Genomic DNA, 24,631 nt, shown 5'->3' on the forward strand with positions numbered 1-24,631 from the left:
TGTTATTATTATTATTATTTTTATATACGTATTACGTGATCTATTGTCTATTTTATGATTGTTACCGCATCCGATCACACCCTCTCGTTCTCTTAGGTAGCTTGGCTAAGCTACTGACATCCTTCCTTCTGCGACGACTATTTTCGCGCACACACACAGTTCAGGACTCCAAAAAAAACTTTTATTCGTTTTGTATGATTCTGTGCCTTTAGTGTAATCATTTTTCTATTCTATGATTGTTATTATTATTATTATTTTTATATACGTATTACGTGATCTATTGTCTATTTTATGATTGTTATTATTTGTATATATATATATATATATATATATATATATATATATATATATATATATATATATATATATATATATATATATATATATATATATATATATATATATATATATATATATATATATATATATATATATATATATATATATATATATATATATATATATATATATATATATATATATATATATATATATATATATATATATATATATATATATATTTCCATTGTTATATCTTTGTGCATCGTAATTTTTTTTTTCGTTATCATACATGTTCTTTCTATTAGTTGAATCTATGTTTTTTTATGCATTTAATTGTTTCTGCGATATATTTATTCGTCTATATGTTATCTCGTATACTTTTCCATTAATCGAGAGGTTTTTATGTTTACTTATATTTTTTTTGTTGAGGTACCTCGCACCTTTTTTAACCCGTAGATACAGGTCAACAACCCGTCTGTCGACAATACGTCTGTCTGTGGAAATAAATTTTTTTATTAAAGTTGCGGCATGCGAATGCTTGTTGCAGGTTATAATGAATCTTTTCTAAACCTTTTTTCTAAGCTTTTCCCGCAACTAGCTTCTATGCCGTGTTCATTTTAATGGTGTCTTACCATCCTTCCTCCATAGCTTCAGAAGTCGTCCTTCCGTTCAATTATCGGAATCGCGTCTAAACTGGTCGATAGTGTAATGTCCATGCCGCAGCTTCTCTCCCCCTAAACCTGAGCTGGTTCTTTTGGTGCGTGTACCTATTTTTTTTTCTTTCTAAAAATAAACTCAAATCTGGACTTTAATATGTGTTATCCTTTTCTTGTCGGCTGGCCGAGAAGATTGTTGAGCAACACGACAACAAGCATGAGTTGTACGTCGACGGGAAGTCCTACAAGTTACGAATAACGATGGAGGACGAAGCGGTTGATGTACAAATTTTCGATCTTCCCGAAGACATCACCAACACACAAATCGCGTCTTTTCTCACTGACTACGGTGAAGTGTTAAAAGTTCGTGACCTCCTTTGGGATAATCGTTACGGCGTTTTTGAAGGAGTAAAGACTGGTGTGCGTATCGCTCGGATGGTGGTGAACAAGAATATCCCTTCACTCGTAACCATCCATAGGGAAGACACACAAACACAATCTTCGCCTGCACCCGCGGGAGTCCAACCGAGCATTTCGAGCCTGGACCCGAAGATAACCGAGACACAGCAGAACATTACAATGGCTCCTCCAGCTACACCTGCTTCCATCCAGTAGATAATCACTGCAGCACAAGCTGCCCCCAAACCCTGGCTACCGGCAACTCTCAGTGCACAACGGAAGAACGATGGAAACGAAACTGACAGCTCGCAGACATCGAATGGCCCACGCCGTTCGAACAGACAGCCGAACAAGAAATTGAAACCAAGCAGAAGCGAGTCTACACACACTGACATAACGGACACTAAAATGCAATGTTGATGGACTTCGTCAGCGTTAATATTGGAACCATCAATATAAACACGATGTCGAGGTCTTGCTCAGTCTAGGACCAAAATTTGCTTTGCCTACATAAAACATAAAACCATGCCTGTTGGCAGATATCGAATCCATACTGACCACACACCAAGATGAACAGGTTCAAGATAAAAATCGCTGTGCCATAGTAAATCAAATACAAAACTATATAACTCGCAATAATAAATGCCAATACAAAACACCACTGCTAAAGTTCTGTGAGAGTGCCACCAAAAGTTTAAAAACGTTCATACATGAACACAAAAATATATACATTATGGTGTCAGACAAGGGCAAACGGATGGTAATTATGCAGGCAGACGAATATGACAGAAAAATGTTACAATTGTTAAACAGCTCCACTTACAAAGTACTATCCAAGGATCCAACTGCCGTCTACCAAACAAAAAACAATTCGTTTGTCACACGACTGTTAAATCTAAAACTAATAGACAAAAAATGGCTAAACATCTACATAGTTCTTCAGCAATGTGCCCATCAACCTATGGGCAACCCAAAGCACACAAACCAGATTTACCACTCCGTCCCGTAGTACCCAACATAACGGCACCTACGTACAATTTGTCAAAAATAATAGCGAACATTCTTAAACAAAGCATACACAGCAATTACACCATCACCGATAGCTTCGAATTTGTTGAGTACATAAACAATATCATCCTCCCACCTGATTACGTATTGGTATCTTTCGATGTTATATCGCTTTTTACTAACATACCTAAGGATCTAGTTATACATGACATTATTATGCAATGGGACCAAATAAGCAAATATATCAACCTTGATTTATTTCTGGAGATCTGTATCAACAGCAGTTACTTCCGTTTTCGCGATAAATACTATCAAAAGACTTTCGGCACAGCAATGGGCAGCCCTTTATCACCCATTCTAGCTGATACACCTATACTCAAAAAGTATGTGGATGATTTCATACTCGCATTACCAAAATCAGAAGTACAAAATAAACTACAAAAGTTCAACAGCTATAATCCCCACATACAGTTCACCTTAGAGGAAGAAAGTGATAACAAACTACCGTTCTTAGACACCTTGGTAATCCGTCAAAACAACCAAACCATATCAACAAAATGGTATTCAAAGCCGATATCATCCGGACGACTACTAAACTACCACTCGTTCCACCCGATGCCGATGAAAATGAACGTAGCAGCAAATTTTATTGAACGAGTTACCAAACTTGATACAACTCAGACAATGGACCAACAAAAGCACACTTTATTTCAATATCTCTGTCAAAACAACTATCCCGCATCACTCATAAACCGTTTGATAAATAAAATTCGCAAAAAATCATCACCAACCACTACACCAAAGAACAACAGTCAAATCATCAGTTCAATAAATGAAAACCTTTCATGCTAACTCCGATATAACCACACAACCAACAATAGCCAACTGTTCCAGCACTGATCAACGAAATACCATATACAGATCCATACCACATATCAATCAACTCACAACAGCAATATCAACATATTTAAAAAAAGACTATCCATTCATCAAACTCGCTCCGAAAACCATCCATACAACAAATAAATATTGACCACCGATCAAAGATCCAGTTCCTACACTCCAACAGGCACGTGTCATCTACAGCATTCCGTGCAACACATGCAATAAATGTTACATAGGAATGGCTTCAAATCAACTAAAAGTGCGGCTCAGTGGACATAAAAATCAAATATAACCAAATACTTAAAACTAATGTCAGACAGACCTGGAGACATAGATAACGAAATAGCAAAATTAAAAGAAAAAACCGCACTGGTAGATCATGTCATACGGTACCACCATTATTTTGATCTAAGTCAGACTAAAATCATAGATCGTAGTTTCAAATCCACTTCTTTACCCATACTAGAAATGTGTCATATTGTAAACACTCCTAACACTATCAATCACCGCACAGACATAGACGGTTTAAGTACTACATATGCAGGCGTACTCCACACAGTTAAAACTACCCACTATAAGATCTCTAGATCAAAAGCACAACTGAATGATAAATTATCATCTCACCATTCTCGCTCAAGCTCAGTCACGCAAATAAGTTCACTGAATTCAGCACCATTTCATCATTTACTCACCATCTTTGAAAGTGACGTTAGGTAGTGCATAGTGGTAAAACAGGCTGTTTAAAACAAACGTTATTAGTGCAACGTAAGAAATCAGTTTAACTAAAATATTTTAATGATAGTAAATGAACAGGTTTTTGTGATCGCACATGTTTTTTGTATATTTTAGAAAAGTGACGACGTTCGTGGGCATACGATTTTTAAACGAGGAACGATAAAATAGTGAGTTAACACAAAGTTTTTAATATTTTTTGTAATATCTTTTAATTTTTTAATTTAATTTTTAATTTATTTATTTCGTCAAGCAAATGTAGACTACATATAAATTGTTTATAATGTTCACTTACATACTACGCATTATTTCTGCGACAAAGCTGAGATTTGATTTGATTTTTAGATATAGTAAGGTCAAGATGTTCGCAGTATTGATTGTAATGGCGCATTATTCGATTGACTGGACTGTATTTTGCATAATTTGTTCTAGCTTGTTTTTCTAAAAATAATTTCCTGGAAACAAAACTGAGCGTTCTTAGCACTTTCGTCCGATCGATGGATCTCGATATCTACTCTACTTACAAGAAGTTTAAAACGAAACACTAACATTACCGGGTACAAAGTGGTGTGCAACGTGGACCATGCGAGGAGAGGAACTGCAATTGCTCTCAAAGAACATTTGAAACCCTCTCATGTGGAAAATTGATCGCAATGCGTTTAAACAATGTTACACTGTGTAATGTATATGCTCCATCTGGTGCTGCTATACGAGCGCAACGCGAACGATTCTTCAATACAACTGTCGCTTACTATCTCCGTCATCGGATAGAATACACGATCTTCGGTGGCGTGCTGCGAATATGCGATGCTCATTTATTTGGAGCAGGGAAAATCCCGGTGAAGATTAAATTTAGCAACCTCTCTTTCTCTCTCCTGCAGGTATGAAACCTCCTCATCATTTGTATGAACAGATTACAATGATCCAACAGATACATTTAGGCCTAACACTACAATTAAAACTAACAGTTAAAACTATATTTATAACACTATAACTAGTTGATGACACCAAGCATAACAGTATTAGTACTATTACTTAGAAGGTGAGAGAGAGAAGAAAAGTGGTTAGGTAAATTGAAAACAAGGGTTGGTGGAGGGGATGCTAAATGAGCGTAAACAAACGACGGGGTTGGAATCAGCATGTAGATCTAATTAGTTATCAAACAGATGGTGGAAGACAGAAAAAAACGACGAGGTTAGAATCGGCATGTAGAACTAATTAGTTATCAAAAAGATGGTGGAAAACAGAAAAAACGACGAGGTTAGAATCATAGATCTAATTAGTGATAAAAATGGATGGTGGAAGACAGAAAAAAAAGAGGAAATAACGACCAAGTCAATTTAGGCGAGCGAATCTAGTTAGTTTCAAATGAAGATGATGGAGAGAGGGAATGGGGGTTGAATGAAAATAAAATATTAACGGTTCCAGACAAATCCTAATCTGACAGGCGACTATGAAACAATCGTTTAATCATGTTTCGAGGTAAATGAAAGTCGAAGACATTGGAACAGTTGTTGAATGTTCGGCACATACTGGAGAACGGCTCATTATAACCATAATTTGTTCTTGCAACAGGTAATCTCAAAAAAGGGTGGGAACGCAGATTGCGTCGATGAATGTCGAGATTAATCAACTGCAGGAGTTCGGGACAATCGATACGTGATTGAAGCAAATCAGCTACGAAAGTTGCCTTGGAGACATTCCGACGAAGGAATAACCGATCAAGATCAATAAGCTTACAGCGATCTATGTAACTAGGAAGATTAGTAGATCCTCCATGGTAGGTTACGCATTGCAAATCTAACAAATTTATGTTGAATAGCTTTGATCCGATCTATTTCGATTTGATAATGGGCACTACAGCTAAATATTCAAGCGTCGAGCGGACTAGAGCACAATATAATGCTTTAAGACAATATACATTGACAAAGCTCTTAGTAATGCGAGAGACAAAACCTAAAAGCTTTGGAGGCCTTAGAGATCACATAGTCGATATGACTTTTGAAATTCAACTTGGTATCAAGAACGATACCTAAATCATTACGGGAGACTCTCGTTTTAGTACAAACTGCGAAATGTTATAGTCGTAGCTAAATAGCGAGTGTATGCCAGTAAACGACGTTACGGAGCATTTCGAGGCATTTAATACCATTCTATTGTCGTTATACCAGTTCACAAATGATTCAAGCTGTGACTGTAAAAATATAGTGTCGTCGGGCGATCTTACTAGATGATATAGCTTAAAATCATCTGCTAAAGATAGTTTGTGGCATTTCAATAGAAAGTTGAGATCATTGAAGTAAAGCAAGCATAAAAGTGGTCCCAAGTGACTGCCTTGAAAGACTCCAGAACCTACAGCAAACGGTGTTGTAGTGCATTCACCGATTTTCACTAACATTTCCCGACCAATAAGATATGATTAAAGCCACTTGAGTAAAGATAAACTGAATACAAATTTTTCGAGTTTAGCAATTCCAATTTGGTGATTTAAATAGGTTACAAATGTCAGGCAACACGGACGATCCAACGTTACTAAGAAACATCGGATGACTCATCGTTACCAAGAATCAACGTTACCAATAAGGCCTGATTCCTTCCTCTGTCCGTTCACGTAGTTCCAGAAGCGTTTAGGGTTGATTTTCAAATTATTTTGTACACGAAGGAGGTGGGAATGAATTAACATTTTGTTCAGTCGCTTATAACGATTGTTGAGAGACATATAATAAGATCTCAAATGGAGCGAAGGAGGCTTCGATAGTTTTCTTTGAGCAGAACGTTTAGCACGCTCATATCGTTTTAGGGTCAGATTGTACCATGGGGGAAGAACAGATTCATGTCGAATGTTTTTGGGTACAAATTAATCGATAGCATACGAAACTATATGGGACGATAACATAGCAATGGAATTGCAATCGCCATTAGTAAACAGGCTTCTCCAGTCTAGCGACAGCAAAAACTGATTCATTGCCTCGAAATTTCCTCGCTTGAAATCGTAATATGTGGCTTCAGAAACGTTATTAAAATCGGTTGGCGTGTATGCAGGTATAGTGATTTGGAGAGGAGGGTGATGACGACACATTTTAACCAGTGGCGAAGGAGCGATGGATATGGAACAAGTACTCGACAATTCATAACTCGCGAAGCAAAGGTCTAGAAGGCGATTATTGCTGTTATAGTTATCATTTAGCTGAACTAAACCTGCATTGTTGTAATTAGAAGAACATGACGCATCCGGATAAAGATATTTACAAGAACTGCGAGTACATTCAATACCAGGTTAGTTGAAATCACCTAAGATCATAATTTTGTCATTTAAGCTCAATTCATCGTTTATCAATGAAAGAGAACTTAAGTGTTGTTCTTATCTAGTCACTGTTTATAAAATGAATAATCCTCAAATGAACGATTACAACTATTATGATGCTTACGAGCATGAAAGCCACAAAATAATTGTGTTTTGTTCATAATAGTGTGCAAGGTAAAGTAACCCAAGTAACAATTCGAATGCCTTATGGTTTTGATTATAATTTATATGAGTTTTATAATTGATTTTTCAATCACTACCTGTTTTATGACAACTATAATAAGTGTCTCTTTTAACCAGTAATATCATAGTTTTCAAAGCTTCTATAAAACCCTTTACCTACACTAACAACAGAACTAAAAATAAAACAATTTGTGCTAGAATGAAACCATGCAAACACTCTTAATATTGCTTTCAAACATTTTCTTTAAAACATTATTATCCGTTGAATTCTTTCATAAATCTAGTTTTGTGTGTGTGCGTGTTCATTGGATGACAATTTCACTCAGAGCAAATTTGAGGGTTTTAAAGTACATTTATGACACATTAGTTGTAGGCTATTTGATTTATTGCTTTTTAGGTTAAGTGTAATTTGCATTAAAGGAAATTTCATGGCCGCCATTATGATGTTCTATACCGTAGCATTTATTGACATCAAATACATTTCGAAATGCAAAAACGAGGGAATGTGATGGACTTTCATGATTCGTTTTCAGAATGTATGCACAAGTTTTAACGCCACGAAATAGTTTTATACAAAAATGACGAAGAAGCACAAAAAATAACTTTCATAAATCATGAAGACTTTCGCAAAAACCGCATTTATTTCCAGGCGATTAGTTATAATTCTTATTTTTATCCTTACATTCACGATAAAAATAAAAGCGCATGAAGTTTTTACGTTAGGAAAAAGCTTAAAACTCGTAATAAAAAGTCTAATATATTCTTACTGATTGCATTCAAAGTAGACATGACACACACATAGTCAAGAAAAATATTATCAAAACGTCAGTTTATTCATAGCGGAATTCATTCCATCCAAATAAATTTAATGTTGATCAAAATTTTCTTGAATTTGGAGTTTGAAAGCAGGTTTATGCTGATTCTTCATTTTGATTTATAAACCTTATAAAGATTGGTCCACTTGGCAGGAACATGCTCTTATAGAGGTTTTCAGTAGGTTTTCGTAGAGTTTAAAGTTTTATTGCAAGATTTATTATGTAGCATTGACGACAACTACAAGTATTTATTAATATTAAAAATGTTACTTGGGAATAGTGCGCAGTGGTACATAATTATGCGCACAATGAATTTTCCGTAGTACTCGAATACTCGAATTTTCGGTAACACTCGGTATACTCGATGATAACTTCGTTTGGGTCGAAAAGCTGTTACGAAACAAAAAAAATAACGTGATTCTATTAGAAATTAATATAAAGCTTATTGTCTAATGACAGATTTTATATTTAATGAACAGATTTTATATTTAATGAAATGCGCACTAATATGTACCGCGCACTTTTCCTCTAAATGTACTAGAAATAAAACAAGTCATGTCCACTTCAGAACTAGGGTAACAGAGGTATTTTGGCCCACTTTAGGATTGATTTTATTTTGGCCCACTTTGTAAAAATATCCACCAAATGTTGTAATATGTTTGAAAAACACTTCCGCAATAGGTAATTTACTGTGATTAGCTTCAAATTGATGCAACATGGGTAACCTCAAATCGGTTAAATCCATAAAGTTTGTTAGGTCGGCCAACATATATGAAGTGGCCAAAATACCTCTGTTACCATACTTGGACACTTTGGAACTATTTGGGAAAGTGACACTGTACAAGAAATAAAACAAGTCGTTTCCACTTTATAGCTAACAAATCACTTTGAAATATACCAATATTGCGAATTTTCATTGTGTTATTTTTTATGTAATAATTGGAGTAATATTTGAAAATATGTATTTTTCAGGTATTGATTACAGTTATCAGGCACTGTCCATAAACGTTGCTGTTCGTTCATGTAACTCAATCAATCTTCCTCAAATTACAATTATCTCCATTCCATGGGCGGATGAGTTTGTTCGGATCTACTACAATAAGTAAGTATACTGAAAATCAAAATGAATATGTTTTTTACCATTGGAAATACCTTACTCTTCGATTCTATACCATTTCCCAAAAACCATTTCGTCGGAAAATTTCTTGGAAAATAACCATTTCCCAGAAAAGCACTTCCCAGAGTGTACATTAATCTAGAAAACTAATCCCTCTAATATACTGTTTCCCAGAAAACCATTATTGCCTAGAAACGGGGCTACCACGTTTGACATAAAGTCGTTTGACATAATACCGTTTGGCATAACGCCGTTTGGTATAATCGTTATATAGCATAATGATCATTTGGCGTAACTAATCAACATGCTGTTTAATAGAATTTGTGTTAATTTACTGCGATTTTGAAAGGCGACTACGCTTCATCGTTTTTAATCATCTGCTATGACTTAACTGAGAGATAGCCTCTAGCTTTGGGTTATCCGGGCAAACGCCCGCAACTAGACAGATTATTGTGCTACCACTAAATGAGATGCTTATATAAAATGATTTTGCTTTTTACTACAGAATTTAAATATATTAGAAATAATGCTATTTCACATAATATCATTGACATATTTGGACCGAATATGAAATTCACACATTTTGTTCTAGTTTTTCTTGCAAATCATCACTCGATCGAAACACAAACGAAATTTCATATTACATTAAAATATTGCGAGTTCAATTCTTATTATGACAAATGGAATTATGCCAAATGACCATTATACCAAATAACTATTATGCCGAATATCAATCATATCAAACGGCATTACGCCAAACGGTCCTTAGGAATGTTGCCGGAATACACACGGGGAATGTCATGTAAAATTGTATATTTTGGGTTCAATTGATTTTGAATTTGGTTAATTTATGATCCAACCGTTAAAAAATATACACAAAACAGTACTTGGAAAATTCCAGTTTTAAGGCTTGAATCATAGAATTTACGGGATTTATTCATGCTTTTGACTATCTGGAAGTGACTGACAATTTGGCATCTAAAATTGTTTCTTCCTTATTCGCATTTTTGTCCGTTATCTTATGAATTCAATAAGATAAAATTATCTCATAATTGACTATCGAAGAAATGTATGAAGCGAAAGATTATAAAGTGCATCCATAATAATTAAGAACATCATAAAACTGTTTATGAAAATCTTTAATTAAAATAGAATTGATTTTTACTTTGTTACTAAGTCGTAAGTATACGAAACTCTTGATATTTTCTCAGGGTATGCGAGGTCTTCAGGTATACCTTCAGCCACACGATCGCGCACCGCAATAAAAACCATGCGTTAAGCGGGCTGCTCCCAGCAATGGGCAGTGCGGTTGACAGCAGGTTTCCGGCAACATTCCTAATCGACGACCGTCTCGCCCTGAATTATCTATAAGAAAGATTTCAAACGAATTTCCGAACAGCTAACATTCTTTTTTTAAATCATGTAATATTCTTCATTTTGACAGGAGGCCTTCCATTCGAAATTCCAATTCTGTTTATTTAAAAAAATTATGCTAATATCAAAATATATAACTAGTACTAATACTATTTATTATTTAAAATAAATGCTAGTCCCTAAATACAATCGAATAGCTCAATGTCTGTTTTATTTTTCATAGCTTTTTCACAGATTTTCTGTTTTTATAAGTTGTTTAGTTCTACGGTTGGTTGGCAGATCACCTAGTAGATACCGTAAATGTTACGTCGTTAGCAGTTGAATACAGCGTAGAACGCCATATTACTCGATTATTTATTGTGGTAGCCTTCTAGGATGTTGGATGTTCGAGGCATATCATTTAAAGTATTGCGGCGAGTATTCCAAACAGCCGAAGGAAATCTAGCTGAATTCAATCGAGTACCATCTTTTGCATTATCTTAAACAGAGATTTGTAATCGAAGAATGGTGCCATCGAATCTGGGGCATGACTTCTTATGGCAGCCAAACCTTTTGGTACTTCTTGAAGTTCCAAGAAGGTCAAGGCCTGGGTCAAGGCTTTGGTTGGTAAACAACTGGAAAATGCGCAATTCAGGCCCCAATGTGGTTCAATGTGCCTCTTGTCCAGTAACTCTTATCCCTACCTCCCCGGGGTGCCTACTGGGGTACGAGTAACCATAGGAAAGACCGGGTAACCAACCCTGGTGGGACCTTGGTCGTATGTTGGCAGGAAAGGGGGTGCTTGCTTTCTCTTTACAAAGTTCTAGGAACGGAATTTGTAGTGTCAGGCAAGATGCGCCAGCGCGTGATTGGGTGGCAGCCAATCAGTGATAGGATGTGCGTATTGAAGATAAAGGGTCGTTTCTTCAATTACAGCATCATCAATGTACACTGTCTACACGAGAGGAAACCCGATGACGAGAAGGAAGCATTTTACGCGCAGCTGGAACGAACCTACGACAGCTGTCCACGGCGGGATGTAAAACTCGTCATCGGCGACATGGATGCTCAGGTTGGCCGGGAGGCAATGTACAGCCCTGTGATCGGGCTGGAGAGCCTGTACGCGGTTACAAACGACAACGGTCAACGATGCGTGAACTTTGCAGCCTCCCGAGGAATGGTAATTCGAAGCACCCCCGCAAAGATATCCACAAAGCCACATTGATTCTGACCACTACCTTGTCGCCCTGTGTCTATCGAAAAGCTCAGAACTATCGATGGTGCACAACACTCGTCGCACAGGAACGCCGGGACTCAATCTCGAGTAGCTACGTAGCGTTCGTACTGCAGAGGAATACGCGCAACAACTGGAACAAGTGCTACCAACGAAAGAGCAGCGGCGACTCTTGAAGACGGCTGGAAGAATATAAGGTCCGCCTTGAGTAGCACTGCTTCAACCGTACTAGGTACGAGGTTATCGAATCGAGGAAATGACTGGTTTGACAGCGAAAGTCAGCAGTTGGTCGAAGAGAAGAATACAGTAAGGGCGAGTATGCTGCAACACCGTACTAAAGCGAACAAGAACGATACAGACAGGCACGGAACAGACAGAACACGGTTTTCCGGAGAAAAAAGCGCCACCAGGAAGACCAAGATCGCGAAGCGATGGAACAGCTGTGCTGCGCAAATGACACATGGAAGTTCTATGAGAAGGTGAACCGCTCACGTAGAGGCTACACGCCACAGGCCGGAATGTGTAGATATACCAGTGGTAACCTTCTCACGAACGAACGTGAGGCGATCGACAGGTGAAAGCAGTACTATGACGAGCATCTGAATGGCGTAGCACAAAATACAGAGAACGACACAGGAATCAATCGCAATTTAATATTTTTTTTTTCAACTTGGTGGGCATTATATTCAAAATGGGCGTTCGACGAGAAAAGTTTGGGAACCGCTGCTTTAGATAATGTTTAGCGCTGGGAATATTTAAGCTCCTACTAGTATTCGGAATCGGATTCGGATGATCTTCCGGTAGATCAATCATTACATTAATTGGATTTTTCAAATTAATAATATCAAAATGAAAATTGCAGTAAGTATAAATAATGAAATTAAATTGAAATAACTCTACCTTGTTGTTATTATCTTTGTTGCTCTGTCGTGATGAACGAGGTGATGCTGAACGAACTAGTTCAATTTGATCGTATTCTGGTATAGTTTTCTGCTATCATGGTCCCCACTAAATTTGGTTTATGCTGTCTGTGCCTATTAGTAGGTACAGCGTTATAGCTCTTGGTGGCGATCAAATGTGATGCTTGATGTGTAGTACCACGCGATATGTGTCGTCTCTTCTGATCCATCGCACCATACAAGATCTGGTATCTGGTGGATCAGCCCGGGGTTGCCTTAGCACCTCTGTGCTTTTGCACCCCCTCGACTTCGAACCTTTATTTGATGGCGCGTCTGTGTTTCTGCACTTCTATGCGTATGAACGGAATGGCCTTCGTTGCTAGCTTTCCAGTCGGGAAACCCACGTTCCAACTCGAGACGTCCACATCATTAAATCATCATAAACTTGGGAATTACCCAAGTTGGCAAGGAACAAAGATACGTTATTATACATTCTACATATTTCGAAATTTTTAACAACGCCTCCACAATCATAAGACTTTTTCCACTATCGCAAGATAACAAAACAGTCTACGAGTATCCCGAATGCATGGTACAACACGAAGGTGCGCTTTTCTATACCCTGAAACCAGAAGAAACAATACAAAAATCATCTTACTTAAAAGAATTCGACGATGATTGTATAAAGCCCTAAATTTACGGTAAACAATCAAACTGCATTTCGTGAGTAATACTATCTTAATAACTATTGCCAAAAACAACACACTAAAAAGCGATATTCCGAAAACAGGATGTCTTCCCGAGCAAAGTCAAACATCAAAACGAGAGCAAATCGAAATCTTATTATGATAGCAACATCACATTGAAATCTTAATTTGATCTCAGCTCATTAATTTTTCAATTGATATCACATTATGTTATCATTTTGCTGTTAATTTTGGAAAAAAAAAACTTGGGAGGCAAAAATTTTGGGAAACTCCCAAAATGATTATTCAAAAGCAACAACATAATAACTGCATCAAAATAGGACTAATTTCATTAGGCGATACAAAAATACAAAAATAAATTTTAATGGAACAACCATAACCGTGATCAAGGAAAAGATTTTTGTCAACACTTTTGCAACCTTTACATCAATAATCCTCTATATGTTTACTTGCGAGATTATTGTTGTAGCACCACATATCTGGAGGACATTGAATAGGTTGACGATCATTGGTGCCACGTCTATCTGAAGCTAGTTCATCTCCTTTAGCGATCTCCTGGCATACTGGGCCTTCACCAGATCCGGCCAAAAGGGGCATTCTCATCTCTCTGATCGTCAGCCACAGAAAGACCTTCGTCAGGAACTTGATATGAAAAATACATTTGACGTCCACGATTTCCTTCTGGTGGGGTACGTTAAATATCAGATTCTCTAACAGTTTTCGCGTTTAGTTAAAAAAAAGATGTTAAATGTTCTGACTATTATTTTCGGTTGTTGTTTTGACCGTTATTTGTGGTTCAGAATTCGAGTATCGGTATTGCCAAAGTGATTGTTTTTTCGTGCATCAACTAACAAGTCTTTTGAATAATACGCTCTTCTTTATATCATACTAGCTGAATTACCCGGCGTTGCTCGGAAATGTTTCGTGAATACAAGGCATTAAAAACAATTTTAGAAATTGTTCTGACCATTGAAATACTCAGAGCGTAGTGAAACACAGCACCTCTCCCACCCCCTCCTCATTAAAATATCTCTTATAGGAACCTATGAACAGCAAGAACTACTTGTGCCAAGAAAGTTAATAATCTATTGAGTTGTTTTGGCGTTATGTTCGATCATATATACAATTTATCCTTTGCATGTTTGAGTTTGATCTCCTGTTGAAGACCCTAGCTAGGCCTCCTTTCCCATAAAAATACACTTATGACCATCTCTGAAGAGCAAGAAGTATCTGTGCTAAATTTGATAGCAATTTTCAAAGGCACTTGCTGCATTCACCCCCCATATAAGCATATCTAAGATATGCAAAATGTTTCTATGGTCTTAAAAAACTATCGATTTCTTGTTCTCCCCCTCCATCATCCCCCGGTAAAGGACACTTGCTACGCTCTCTCTCTTTTATGACCATCTCTGAAGAGCAAGAAGTATCTGTGCCAAGTTTGGTGGCAATCCGTTCAGTAGTTTTGGAGTTATGCTGTTACTAACATTACACCCCCCGTTTTGAAGGCACTTGCTACATCTACCCCTCGTCAATTCTTGGGTATGCAAAATGTTTCTATGATCTTCAAAACGTGTCGATTCTCGTCAAGTAATATGAATTTTTTCATAACCACACAAACTCCCCCCCCCATCCCTTCTTTTTGTCCCAACCATTTAAAAATATCCCAAGGACCATCTCTAAAAAGTTTGAATATATGATTGTATTTTAGCGCCACCAAATGAAAGAATTTTATTAACTCCAATCAAAGACGTTATAAATCATCACGTTTCAGAGATATAGCGTAATATGTCTTCTATCAGAAACTTTCGAGCGCTGTAGGAGCGCTTGGCGGATAAATTCCTAACTAACATATTTTTCATATTGTAGACCTTGACATCCCGCACAACTTTCCTTAGAAAAAAAAGCTTTGAAGATTTCAGGTTCTGAGCTAGATCATATTATAGTCAACTATAGTCCACAGCGATTTTGCATTAATATTTGAAAAATTTAGAAAACTAGTTTGAAAACCCTATTCTCTAAATAATCAGATTTCCATGAATTATCTATGTTCAATAGATTTTATCTGAAGCATGCAAATGAATTGCTTAATGTTCGCTCCGAAAATAAGAAGTGAGATACTCGTTAATTGTCCCAATTAGTCGAAATAAGTAAGATATTTTTTTGGAATCGAAATAACATATGATCTGAGATTGCTTATTGTCAGATTCCTAATTCACGTCTCCAGTAAGCCTTTGCTGTAAAAGACTTCACTCCAAAGCGCTCGCTCTTCTGAGCCTAGAAATTCGTATTTCAAAGTGATTACATACTCGAGTAGTGTGAGATCAAATAAATAACTCAATCTGATATTATGATGTTCACATGCTACAGCTTCTGGATACGAGAAAGACAAAGACCACATTTCCATACCTATCAAATAGCTGCACTGCCATTCACGAAGGCTGCGGGACGGATGCGACGAAACGACTGTACATCGGCTAAAACTACCTGTATACAGCTTCGTGAATCAACACTGCTTGTCATATGATCGAAAATTCTCCATCTACTTACAGCTTAACGTCACAGTCCATAGCATTCGCAGAGAGTTCCAAATCCAAATTACCTAGGTTCGAAACCCAAGTCTCTCTCTGTGGAGGTGTTGTGCTTTTAGACGCTTTTTTATTGTTGCAAGTAATATCGCCTAAAGGTATACTATTCCGGGTCTTTTGCCCGATCTATTCTTAGCTTATGCTCGCGACTTGTTTGTTTTCAGTAATGTCTTTTTAAAGCAAATCAATAACTGATTATGCATTCCAGGTTTGTTTTCGTTGTTTGATAATAACTACAAATTGAAAACTAGTTTTGCTATCAACAAGAAAAAATCTATATCTTATTTAGATTTCAGTTTGCTTTCGCTGTTAGCAAAAATAGTTTTCTTTTTGCTATCATCGGAATATCTTTTTGCTTTCGATTTTGATGTTTTGCCACTTAAAACGACCAAAACAACAGCAAATTGAGTAATCGATAAATGCGAACATCACAACATCAAAATGAGTTTTCTATTTGATCTCACACTCTGCTCGGGTTCTTATCAATTTTGGGAATTGTACAGTAATATTTATTAACGAACAGTTTCGTTCCAGCGAAATTTTATATGAAACACAAATTATTCACCGAGCTTCCCACAACTCAGACATACAATTGAAAGCTCAAAAAAATAGAATAATCGCAACTAGCAACAGGCATGAGCTACAAGACCTGCAAAAAAAAAAACAAAAAAATTACACAATGTATAAAATATAACTATTATATGAATGTAATAATAATGAATTTTACAGCAGACCCGAGGAAACTATTAACCGATATGTGGTTACTCCGTTCAACAGACCGTTGGGTTGTTCTACGCAATCTATACAAGTGGTATTGCATATGAGTCCAGGATGTGAACATATTATAAGGTAGTATATTGTGTTTTTATTTGTAACTACAATGACAATGGTAACGTAAATTTTATTCGTCCTTTTTTAGTTATAAACAGTCTCTTGGTGTGATGATTGCCAGAATTGTTCAGCAATATGGAAATCGGTTGCCATCTACTTGTCTAGCAATACTGCTCTCTGCATTTTTGTGCCGAAAATCGTCGATGTGTGATGAAAAATTGATGGGATGCAGCAAAACACTTTCAGAATTAAAAGGAACTAGTCCGCTGGTTCTTGTTGCAGGTAAAACATGTAACTGTAGATTATAATAATAGCAATAATAATATTGTTGGTATCATTAATAATAACAATAATTATAATAATAACAATAATAATAATTTATTTTCCCGTAAATACCTTTATTTCATAAGGCAACATACATTAGTTTTTTTTCGCCGTAGTGTCCATAATACATAGTACTTTAAACTTAATGCATTTCGAATATCATATTAGTATGTCGGTATTCATTAATGAATCTAAACCCTTTTTTTATCGAGCGAACTGCTATCATAAATTACATTTAATGAAAAAGAATAAAACGAACTGCAATGAATTTAATGAAATGATGCAGTAGCATGTAATTGGATAGTATACCTCGGGTACGCGAGAAATTTATTAGTTGAGATCTGACATCACGATACTCCACGCAAGTCCAAAAAGCATGATCAATATCTCAATAACCTTTGCCACAAGCACAATGATTAGTCTCGGAAAGTCCAATTCGAAGGAGATGTGCATCTAACGTGCAGTGATTGGACATGAGTCTGGACATCACACGAATGAAATCCCTATCTATAGAGAATTCCTCACCGCCAACTTTCAATGAGATTTCTGAATCAGTTTACTACGACTACAAAATGGGAAACTACGACGCCATGAATACGTTTTTATCTTCACTAGACTTTGCTGCTAACTAATGACGAGTGGAACTTATATTCAATCGATCAGTTTGTTCCGAAGAAGACGCGTCGACAGTTAACTTATCCTTCTTAGTCGAATGCGCTATAAAAGTGCCAAAAGATCTGCATTAAAAAAGTTCACAAAGAACTTTTCTCTACAACTAAGATAACATTATAAATTTGTCAATAACCGGTATAAGCGATTAAATAAGGCGCTTTATTGCAACTACCAGCGCAGGATTCAGAATAGCCTCGAAACAAATCCCAAACGCTTTTGGAGTCATGTTAATGATCAAAGAAAGGAATGTGAATTACTTACTCACATGTCCTTTGGAGAACATAACACATCAAACTCCGTCGATATTTGCCACTTATTTTCCAAACACTTGAGCAGTGTTTTCTCCGCAAAAACATTGATGAATCAACAAATCCACATAGCAGCCAGCAATGTTCCTCGCCGTTCTACGATTGTGTCTCATCCTACAATTGCGACAGACATCGTCGAAAACGCTTGTCTTAAACTTAAACCATCTATTATCACTGGCCGTAGTAGATACTTTGTATTAGAGTATACTATCTCTAAAGCTTCTAAGATGCTAGGACTTATGTTCCGCATTTCAAAAAACTTCTACAATATATATATATATATATATATATATATATATATATATATATATATATATATATATATATATATATATATATATATATATATATATATATATATATATATATATATATATATATATATATATATATATATATATATATATATATATATATATATATATATATATATATATATTGCCTTGAGTACGCTGTCATTGTTTGGGCACCATATTTCGCTGTTCAGCAAAAATATGTCCGTTTTGCTTTGCGTCGTCTGCTAACTTTCCAAGCTACGAAAATCGTTGTAGGCTCATCAACCTTGATTTGTTATCAGTTCGTCGGGATACTTTCAAAGCAATTTTTATTGGGTCTAAGTGATGAAAAAAATCATCATTTTTTAAATTTTTTTTACAGAACTATCGTTTAAAAAATTAAATTCTAATGTTTTGTATAATAAGAAGCATCATTCGAACAATATTTTGAATTTTTTCGTGGAAAAATGTTGAGAAATAAGTCGGTGGAGAGGTATTTTTGAGGACGCTTCTTAAAAATCATGATTTGCGGTGTCCACTGTATCTCAGTGCAGACTAATCAGAAGTGAACAAATCAAAGCATCATAGTTAGAGTAGAAGTTTTTCTAGACCCCAACGTTTCTGTTTATTTTTTTTTTAATTTTTGGTGGTTGTTCAAAGTAAAAACAACGATTTTTCAAGGAAAAATCCGCCATATTGTATCTGTTAAACCTCCCCAAAGTAACAAACAACGAAAAGGAACACGTTGGAGTCTGTTTGTTTGGTATGTAGAAAGTGTGTGCAAAATTTGAAAAAAAAATCGGTGCAGTAGTTTTTCAAAGACGATGAAAGAGAAACCTAGAGAAGTAAATGTTGTGGAAAAAGGGTATATGGAAACAATGACTAAGAACGGTAAATATCTAGTTATCGAGATGGCGAAAAGACGGGGGAAGGGGAAGCGAAAAAGTTAGTGATAGCAAAAAGATCTTGTTAGGTTCGATAGAGATGGTAGACAGACGGGGGATCGGGAGTTCGGGCGGTTGTTAGTGTCGAACCTGTAGATGAATATTATTCTTAGCCTTGACAAGAGAAATGATACAACGGATTACACTTGTATGTTAATGTGTTTAAGGTATCAAAATCGTGCATTTTCTATTGCAGTCCGAATACACGGCAAAGACCTACAAGGAGCATCGTCATTGATAAGATCCCAATTTCGACGATCAACCGACTAAGGATTCTGGGCATAACCTTAGACCAATCTCTGACTTTCAAACCTCATTGCAAAATGATGAAAAAAGATTGCGAGTCTCGGCTACGGATTCTGCGGGTGGTCGGAGCCAAACTTCCACGCGGCAACCGAACTTCACTACTTCAGATTGGATCAGCACCTCGTGTTGCTGTATGGAATGGGACTTATCAGTCAAGGAGGTATTTTGCGATATACAGAAACTGACGCTCTTTGCCCATATGTTGACAGCTTTGACTGCGGCCTGCAGTTTACGGAATAAGGCATCACTTTTGGCTCTTCGCACAGCATAATTATGTCGTCAGCGTACATAATTATGTCAACTCCGCACGGTAGTACTCGGAAGATAGGCTGCATCGCAACGAGAAACAGTGTCACCGAGAGGACCGAACCTTGAGGTACTCCGTTTTCTAGAACGTGTTCGCGAGATAAGTGTCCTCCTACAGACACCTGAAATATCCTCTCGGAGAAAAAACTTTGTATGATGCTCAGCATTCGGCCACGTATTCGCCATGTTTTCAAGGTGCGCAGTATGCCTTGGCGCCATGTGGTATCATATGGTTTCGACAAGCCAAGTGAGGCTATTAGGCAATGTTCGTTCACGGTAGGAAGCGATTTCTCCAGCTCGGCAAAGTAGGTGTCAGTTCCTCTCCCCGAACGAAACGCATGTTGGCGTCTGTCAAGCCGTCCATTCGACTCTAGCTCGGTGATCAGTCGACGATTGATGATCCGCTAATGATTTTAAAGGTTGGACATGCAGCTGGTAAGCGAGATTGGCCGAAAGGTAGCAGGTCCAGTATCGTTACAGTTGGGTTTTGGAATAGGGACAACGATAGCGTTCCGCCAGCTTGCCGGGAACTCCCCGTTGCTCCAGATTTTGTTGAGTAGCTCAAGAAGTACTGTTTTCGCAGATAGAGGTAAATGACGAAGCAAATGATATACTGTACTATCATGACCTGTAGAAGTACCTCGACCTTTACCGAGAGCCCACAGCAGTTCGTTCAAGGTGATGTTCGTGTTGTAAGTATCATCGGTATTTGGCGAAAAATTTATGGACTCTCGTTCTGCCTTTCGCTTCGTCATCTGGAAAGCTGGAGAGAAGCTGGAGATCGCAGATCTTTCACTGTAAAATCTGGCCAGTTCTTCTGCTACTTCTGCAGGGTTGTCCGTGAAACCGTTGAGTACTGTTGTATGCTGTTGTCGACGGCCACGCAAACGGTTTACTGTCTGTCATAATTTGGCAGTCGTACTCTCAGGAGAGATTGTCGCTAAAAATTTCTTCCACGAATTCCCCTTTGCTTCCTTTATTGTCTTTCGTGCCGCTGCTCTAGCTTCCTGGAATCGTGCTAACGCTGTAGATTGTTCTGGGTTTGGTCTCTGCATTCGCCGCAAGGATCGCAGACATTTTCGTCGCTGTCGAATTGCTGCCTTCGCTTCTGAGCTCCACCAAGGTACTGATTTGGGTCCAGTCTGGCCACTGGTACGTGATACAGATTTATTGGCTGCTGTGATCAGCTTTTCCGTAAAGCTGTTAACGTTCCACGCGACATCCGGGTGGATGGTTTCAGCAATAATTTGTTCATACAATGCCCAGTCAGCCCGGTCATATAACCACTTCCGTCGTGCCGTGGCTCGACCATCCAGGTATAGAGACAGTTATTGGAAAGTGGTCGCTGTTGTGCGTGTCCGAAAGTGTTCGCCATGTGAATTTTGGGGCCAAGCTCTTGGAGCAAAAGGTAACGTCGATTGCCGAAGTATATCCGGTAGCCGGGTCGATGCGAGTGGGGGAACCGTTATTGAGAATCACAAGCTGCTTCATCAGTGTTATTTCGGCGATAAATTTGCCAATAACGTTTGATGATGATGACCCCCAAGCGAGATGATGTGCATTGAAGTCACCAAGGAATATCAGCGGGCCCTCTAGTTGCTCGAGGAGCTCTTGCAACGCGGTTTGACATTGGACTGAGCTTGGCGGGAAATAAATCGATACCACCGTTGCTTGAATCGGTGCGTGGATGCGTGCAGCAACTAAGTGGAGTGAAGTGTCAATGCGCAGACGCATTGTCCCACAGTGCTAGCCGCTGTCGTAACCATTACACTAGTTTTGCCAACACCAATAACAGCCGGCACTGGGGATGCACTTTATGTAACATTTTTCTGCAGGATGGGGTTTGATAAGCTTTCTCCAGGCGAGCTCACTGCTGTCCTGTCGTCTGAAAAATCGAAGGGCGAGACAGTACCTGCTTTTGAACGAATTTCGTGATTACTGACCTGTGGGACGCCTTGCCTCACAATGCCAGCCATAGTCGAAACTACTACAGCATTGCTATCAGATATACTGGCAGCAGCCGGCACTGGGGAAAGACTTTGTAAAGTTCTATCGGCTTCTGCGCTGTTGGTTTAGATGGTTGATATCGGAAGGTTCTGCGTAGTTGATATCAGATGAGAAGTTGTAGGGCGGCGACTAGGGCAAAGAAGGATTACCCCTTCTCCCTGCCGTCTATCCCAGAATTTCGATGTACAATATATTTCGCTGGTTGTATCGGCTGCAGAGGTGAATTCGCCATCAACGGGTTGGGGTAAGACGTTCCGGATGGCTCCTTCAGCCTGCTGCGCTTGCGTCGGAAGGGATACTACACAATCTCCGCTTCCAAACCGATAATTCTCGCTGTCAGTGTTCGTGGGTGAGTCGTCGTAATGATTCAATCGTTGTTGAGAGGAGATGTTATCGAAGATACTGATCCGATGTCTCTGATTCTTCGCCGGAATAGTCCATTCTAGTGAGATCGTGTATTGTAACGGCAGTTTTGTTTGGTGGTGGACTAGGATCGGGCGATATAACGTATTGGCTATGTTTCGGTGGATGACCTCGGCCTCGCTTAGACTCTTCAATGGCTGGAGAGTTTGTTCTTGATCGGGTCATAGGAGCAGATGTGGAGGCGTTGTGTTTTGTTCGCTGTTGTGAAATATATTTTCACAACTAGCATAATGCGATCGTTCGTCGATTATTCGTTGCTTCAATTGTTGGATGGAAACTGCCATTGCCTTCATTTTTTCATCCTTCTGCTTGATCTCTTCTCGCATTTGTGCTATATCCGCATCCTTTGTTTTAACGGCCGTTTCCAGCTCTTTCAACCTCCTTTCAAATTCGCTATATCGTACTGCCGTTTGAGCATAGCTACCACTTGCTTGGAGCTCAGCTCGTTTTCTTGCCTCTGGGAATGATACATTATCACGCACTTTGATTCTGATGACTTCCACCTCCTTCTTGTATACTGGACATTGGCGACTGGTGGGTCGATGATCGCCTTTACAATTTAGGTATTAAGAACGATAATCGCCAGAGCAATTGAAGCAGCGCTGTGGTCCAGGGCATCTGACACGAGTGTGGCCATAGCTAAAACAATTGTAGCACAGTATGGGATTCGGGAAATATGCTCGGGTAGGAATATAGAGCAAACCTATCGTAATATATTCCGGGTACGTGGTTTTGCCAAACGTTAATATCACTGCTGGTGTATTCACCTTTTTTCCACCTTCGTTCCTGGTGATACGTTGCACACGGAAAACACTACTGTTCTCTGTACTGCTATACAAAGCACGTAGAATGTGCACAAATTCACTGTTTCCACTGTTTCTATCACTTCAATATCACCTCACACACTGGTATGCGGTTTCATATGCCGCTACGATCGCGAATTACTATGATATTTTGAAGGTTTTGTTCCAAGCGCGCGCGGATTAACTCACTGGAATTGACGGCGTGCCGAAACTGAATAATAATAATAACAATAATAATAATAATAAAAATAATAATAATAAAAATAATAATAATAATAATAATAATAAAAATAATAATAATAATAATAATAATAATAATAAAAATAATAATAATGATAACAACATTTAAATATATGTTATATAAAACACAACATTATTGACTTTTTCTATTTATTATTTACTTTCAGCTTCAAGAATCATAGCAAAATTATTGAAGGAATTGAATTTTTTTCTATATCCAGATCATTACTACACTCCAATTATCGTTTTAGTGATGGTGTATGGTACATCTAAAGGCATATTGTACACTATACATATATCGGTACGGTTTTTCATAGGATTCAATAGCAACACAATTCATAAATATCTTTCACCGTAAGTAAATGCATTTGAAATACATCCAATACAGAAAAACATTTTTTCCATGTTATTGATAAGGTAACTCAAAATATCGATTTTTCACAAGATAGCTTAGAACTCATAGCTGTTTTTTAACAACAGGTCAGATTTTTCTAAACTTTTTGTAAATGTATCAAAAATTAACAAAGTAGAATTTTTCTGTGTGATAAAACTGTGTGATAAAACTGAACTACTTGACGATTTTTATTGTTTGAGATCCCAATCTTGAAACTCATCATAAAATGTACTAACTTATAACGGTATGGATTTTAATAGGATTTAGTATTAGTTGAACTCATGGTTATCTTCTACCGTAAGTGAATGCATTCGAAATACATGCAATATAGCCAGTTCTTGAGAAAATCATATTCGATCCCTCAGAAATATTCCAACCGCATAAATTGAACGAATTACCATCCAAACCGTGTCTTGCAAAAACGACACAGAAAAACGTAATATTTTCAGTGATTGAGCGCAGTGGGCTACTACACGTTTTGTTCGCAAAAAGTAAAGCAGATACTAACGACGGACAGTTTAGGCATTCAATTTACAATCAAAATGCTCCTTTAATTAATTTTCTCGCCTATAGTGTTCATTATTTGTTAAAGAGCAAATTCTTGGGCATGATGACAAAACTTCGCTTAGTATCATTTTA

The 24,631-nt window shown here is 37.6% G+C and overlaps 1 protein-coding gene across 2 annotated transcripts in view; it reads left to right on the forward strand.

The window, feature by feature from the left end:
• The window catches only part of LOC131440652 (GPI inositol-deacylase), a 254,257-nt gene that overhangs the window by 150,468 nt on the left and 79,158 nt on the right, over positions 1-24,631 (forward strand). The window contains exons 9-12 of one of the 2 annotated variants that reach the window (XM_058612123.1): positions 9,237-9,366; positions 16,892-17,008; positions 17,079-17,272; positions 23,766-23,952. In XM_058612123.1, coding sequence (XP_058468106.1) covers positions 9,237-9,366; positions 16,892-17,008; positions 17,079-17,272; positions 23,766-23,952 — 628 coding nt within the window. Of the gene's footprint in view, positions 1-9,236; positions 9,367-16,888; positions 17,009-17,078; positions 17,273-23,765; positions 23,953-24,631 lie in introns of both variants that reach the window. The other variant, XM_058612122.1, reaches the window with a different exon arrangement.

Source organism: Malaya genurostris, chromosome 1 (genome assembly GCF_030247185.1).
Source record: "Malaya genurostris strain Urasoe2022 chromosome 1, Malgen_1.1, whole genome shotgun sequence".
NCBI lineage: Eukaryota > Metazoa > Arthropoda > Insecta > Diptera > Culicidae > Malaya > Malaya genurostris.